The following is a 5,254-nucleotide window of genomic DNA, read 5'->3' as shown; positions in this document are numbered from 1 at the left end:
TATATATATATATATATATATATAATTTGGATGATATTGAAGTTTAAACAGAAGTCCAAGAGTTAAATCATAGATGTACCATAGTGTCATTTGCTCTAAGAAAATGAAGTGTACTAGAAAAGGTGCTTCTTGGAGGATTGTGATAAAGAGATGGTTAGAGTGGTGAGAGAGTCACCAAGTTCTATCTATTTTATCTTGTCTTATATTTAATAAAACTGTAGGATGTTCTGAGAATGCAGTCTCATTAAGGCAGTGAAGTTAGAGGTAGCCACCTGAAAGAGCCAAGGCATTGTATCAACCCATCCATACAGTAGAAGTGTTGTAGGTGAAGTCAAACATTTCAGATAATAAGACATGAGATAGTCTTCTCTGTTGAGTGTCTCATGTGTGAGGTATGGGTAGTACAAACAGAGACTGTAGTCCACCATCAGCATACCTGACATTAGACCCATGTTACAATGAATATATTTCTGCCTCTATGTAGAGAACAAATCCTGTCAATATAATTAACATGTGTATGACAGTGTTCTGTGCCACACTTTTATAAAACTGTGAAATAAATTAACATTTTGATTGACTATGAATATTGGCATGATTTCATTGTTTAATCAAAGCATGTATATATGGTATCAGTACATGAAGTATATTCATATTAGTGGATAGAGTTAGGGCTAGATGCAAACTTTTGGTCACTATTGCACATTAATATATCTTTGATATATCCCTGAATAGAAACATTATGATTACATACTTCAGAGTTATTCTGGTCATAAATATTTCAGATCAATCAGTTACCTAACCTATCAACTTACCTCTTATTTCTGTCTCCATTGTCATATTCAGGCCATGAGTGGGTATCATTCCCACCTTGTAAAATCTCTATCTCCTACATAATGCCTGTCTGCATATGTAAAATTTTTATAATTCAACCACTCATGGAAACTAACACTAAGCCTGGGCATTACTATCACTCTAACTACCCATGTATAGCTTCTACTTTTATTTTCTTACAAGCTTTTTCGCCTCACAGCCTGAGTCCTTCTGTCTTAAATTTAGACTAACATACATGTACTCTCACTACTTAGGAAAGTTTAGGTGCCCATAGCATATGCAATATTGAGATCCATTTTACATTTAAGGACTTGAGTAATTCTTTCTGAGAGAATGCTCATATATATTAAATGTAGTAACTTGTGTTAAAAGGGAGGAGCAGTTGGGTACCATAATTTCAAGACTCACAGGGTCACTGGATATAGATATAATCTAAGAAGGTAGCTCATATGCATAGAAAGAACAGAGGAAACCCATGCCATTTTCTGGTTTGTTGGATCCAATTCTTGAGTAGCTGACCTGTGATAAATAAGTGAAGTAAGATTGTTAACCTGAAAACATGGGTTGTTTATGTGGGATTCTGTCTTCTTTTACAAACCACAGCTTTCAGTATTATTCTATTACACTTCTGGGAATCACTGTGAGCAAGAGGCTGCAAGATCAGTTCTGGTGCTCAGTCCAAGAGGGATACATCTACATTAGATTTTCATACCCAAAGCTCAGGGAACATTTAGGAAAAGCAAGTGGAAAGACCAATAGAACCAGAGGATCAGGGAGTTTTTTGTGAGGCTGTTTTCTCAAGTAACAACATAACTATACCTATAACATGTTGACAACATGAGTACTTAAATATCAGTTGAACAAGGAGGACCATAATGAACATTAAAAACAGAGTGGGCAGCAGCCCATGATGCCTCACTTCTATAAAAAATACTGTGGAGAAGCAGATAAAGATGGCAACAGAAGGGGTGTTTCTCCTTAGGTAAGAGGATAACAATGTATTGTCCAGGTTGAAAAGATCAGTCTTGAAAACACACATAAAGTATTGTTATGTGAACTCAAGGAATTATTTAGTTGTGTGTGTATGTGTGCATGTGTGTTTGTATGCAAATACATAAGTGCATACAAAATCAGCTAATGGAAAACAAGGTCATGAATTTGATAGAGAACAGGGACAAATTTTGAGGGGGACTTAGAATATGTAAAGAATAGGGAAAATATTGTAACTAAATTTCAAGCTCACAAACAAACGTAGGGGGAAAACAAAAGAAGCTCTATGGCTACAATAAAGTCTACAGTACATTTTGAAAGGATAATGGAACCAATTATGTATTGCCTTGAACAGTAGAATATCTGAAACATCCTGATCTGGAGGAAAACATCACAAGGAAACTCTACATAGGACATGATAGAAACCAAAATAAGGTGTAACTCATAGAATATTATTGTTGTTTGTTGTTCAAAGAGAAGCACATTCCCTACAAGTAAAACTATATGGTATCTCAATTGGAGACATAAGAGGTCCACCAGTCTGTAATGATCTACTGGCCTGATGAGTACTGACACTGTGTCTACTGCTTACTGATTTGCATGTACACAAAGCATAGCCTACTGACTTGAAAACTTCTTCATAATCAAGACATATTCTGTACTGGAGTCAGCCTCACACAGATCACACAGACATGAGTGTGCCCACTCAGCTCCTTGCATTGCTGCTCCTATGGCTTACAGGTAAGGAAGACAGCACTAGAAATTTATTCAGCTGTTTGTAGTTAATGCTGCTTGGTCTCAGTGAAAATGCTCTTGCAACAGAATTAATCCTATGGTGATTTATTTTCAATTTTCCAATCTTAGATGTCAGATGTGACATCCAGATGACTCAGTCTCCACCCTCACTGGTTGCATCTCTGGGAGAAACTGTCACCATCACCTGTCAAGCAAGTGAGAACATTTACAAGTATTTAGCATGGTATCAACAAAAACCAGGCAAACCTCCTCAGCTCCTGGTCTATGGTTCAAACAGCTTGGAAGATGGTGTGTCATCGAGATTCAGTGGCAGTGGATCTGGCACACAGTATTCTCTAAAGATCAACAGCCTGCAGCCTGAAGATATTGCAAGTTATTACTGCCAAAGTGCTTTAAATACCCCTTCCACAGTGATTCAAGCCATGACATAAACCACTCAAGGAAGCAGAAGTGAGAATGCTGGCTGGTGTTTCCAGCTGCTCAGATGCCTAGTGTGTTTCACTTTGCCAGGACTTACAGGTCAATGGGATTTTCTGTAGCGTAGTCAGAAACACTTTTCCGTCATAAATCCATCTACTTTTCCCCAGGCCTAGTATCAAAACAAGGGAATGCTTTATATGAGTAATAAAAAAGTAAAACAACAAGAAAAAATATGTTTATGTAAACACAGACATACAGATACACAGATACAAACACACACACACACAGGCAGAGTTATTAGGATATGAAAAAATTTACCTATTTATAGGATTAATATATTGTGGAAGAAGTCTGTGGAAATAGTTTAATGATTAAGAACATGCAGAGAATCTGAACTCAACATGTAAAACTCACTTGATTTCTAGTTTTTGATAACTCCAATTCAAAGATTTTTAAAGCACTCTTCCTGCCTATAAATGAGGGAAATACTGCAAGTGTTGAGGCAAGTAAGCAAGCAGCAAAGATGTAATGAAGAAAACTCAGTTTAAATTGATTTCTTCAACCTATATCAGACTTGGAGAGTCTGATTTCACTTAGTGTACTCCCAAGAAATTTAAACATAGTATAGTTTGGGAAAAAACATTTCCTGATGTAATACAATCCCTGGTACACAAAGAAGTATTATTACATAGAAACTCCTCCCAGGGTACATGTCATTTCTTACAAGAAGATGAGATTTAGAAGTAGATTACCTCTTTACTATCTTAAGAGGTAAAGGAAGGGTCTGGAGTCTGGCATGTTTGTAGTCGGTCATACAGATAATATGGATGTTATTTCTGCCATTAACCACTGTGTTGTGAGAGCTTGGATGAGGCTCTGGGTAGAGATAATATAAAGGTAACACATAATATCTATTCTATTTTTCCCTTCCTGGGAGATATATGTTACCCAATCCATTTCTTCCTCTATGTCTTATTTCTCTGTTTCTATGAGACATACCTTAATTATCATTTATTTAATGACTTACTTTTCTATTACTGTGATAAGACAATATACTCAAAGCAATTTGTCAAAAAGAAAAGAATTTATTTGAAGAGCTCTTAGTTCCAGAGGATAAGTACAAGACTAAGATGGTGGGAAACATAGTTCCAGGTAGGCCGGGATGGACCTGATGTGATAATTAGCAACTTAAGTCTTCACCTAAAAATAGAAGAATCAGAGAGGCAGAGAGATAACTGGGAGTGGCTAGAGCTTTTTAAACCTTATCTTGCACATAAAATGAAAGTGAATATACAATCTCCTCTCCTCAGTGACCAAGATCAGATGATAAGCAAGATAAAATTAAGACCAAATATTCGTTGTCTCCCTGAGGAAACTCTTATTGTTTCCAAGTGAATGACTTTTGATTTTCTATTCCTGACAGGAGCCAAATACTTGTAAGCCTTCTTTTAAGGTATCTTCTGAAAAGATACATTGGTACATCCAATGGAGATTATTGCATAGAATACTTTTGGTTTGTTTTTGTTGGGCATAGAGAACATTATTGCATGCTGGAACTACCACTCAGTTATACTCTCTCCACTCTGGAGTCAAAGCAGAACTCAGATCTACATTAAATTCTATGTCAGGAAATCTCATGGAATTGGGTAAGGTATTGAAACATTTTGTGATAGATGTTGGGGTCATGCACAGTTCTGTCAAGGCCAACAATAATGCAAAACAGTTGATATTTTGAGGATAATTTGGTGAGGTGAGAAACAAAGTGAGAATTGGTATGAGGCAATGACTGTAGAGAACAGCAAAATTTTGTCAAAACTCAGCAGATGAATTAAACATGGAGCCACTCCTGGGCAGTACAGTATACTTTTATTCCTTCTGGCTGGATCTGCAGCAAGAACAACAAAAGAGGGAAGATCATCATTCCAAGATGGTGATGGCAAGGCAGGGGACTAAGTCACAAGAATAAGGTGAAGCAGGAGGGATATAGTTTAGGAAACCTCAGACCATTTTTCAATTAACTAAAGAAAAAGTTCTTTTTAGGTTGTTTTTGTGCACTTTGATTTTATAGCAAGAATTGCAGAGAATAAACAAAGAAGACAACAGTCAGCAATGAAAATAGCTTTTAATCTTCATTGAACTTCTGGGTGTATTCTGTGGTAGATAAATTTGTCCTAAATTGGACAGAATCTAGGAAAGAATGCAATGAACTTGGAGCTATTCAAAATATCATACTACTCTTAAGACTCAAGGTTGACTA

General features: G+C 36.4%; 1 gene segment (V, D, J or C); it reads left to right on the top strand.

Annotated features, from left to right (window-relative positions):
• Nucleotides 1–2,482: 2,482 nt before the first annotated feature.
• On the top strand, nt 2,483–3,008 carry LOC114635248. The segment is given in 2 exon segments: nt 2,483–2,562; nt 2,686–3,008. Coding segments are annotated over 2 exon segments (372 nt in total).
• The last annotated feature ends 2,246 nt before the right edge of the window (nt 3,009–5,254 follow it).

The sequence above is a fragment of the Grammomys surdaster genome, unplaced genomic scaffold, assembly GCF_004785775.1.
Source record: "Grammomys surdaster isolate TR1022 unplaced genomic scaffold, NIH_TR_1.0 72210, whole genome shotgun sequence".
Classification (NCBI taxonomy): domain Eukaryota; kingdom Metazoa; phylum Chordata; class Mammalia; order Rodentia; family Muridae; genus Grammomys; species Grammomys surdaster.
Note: the sequence above shows the minus strand (reverse complement) of the source record. Positions and strands in the feature narration are given on the sequence as shown.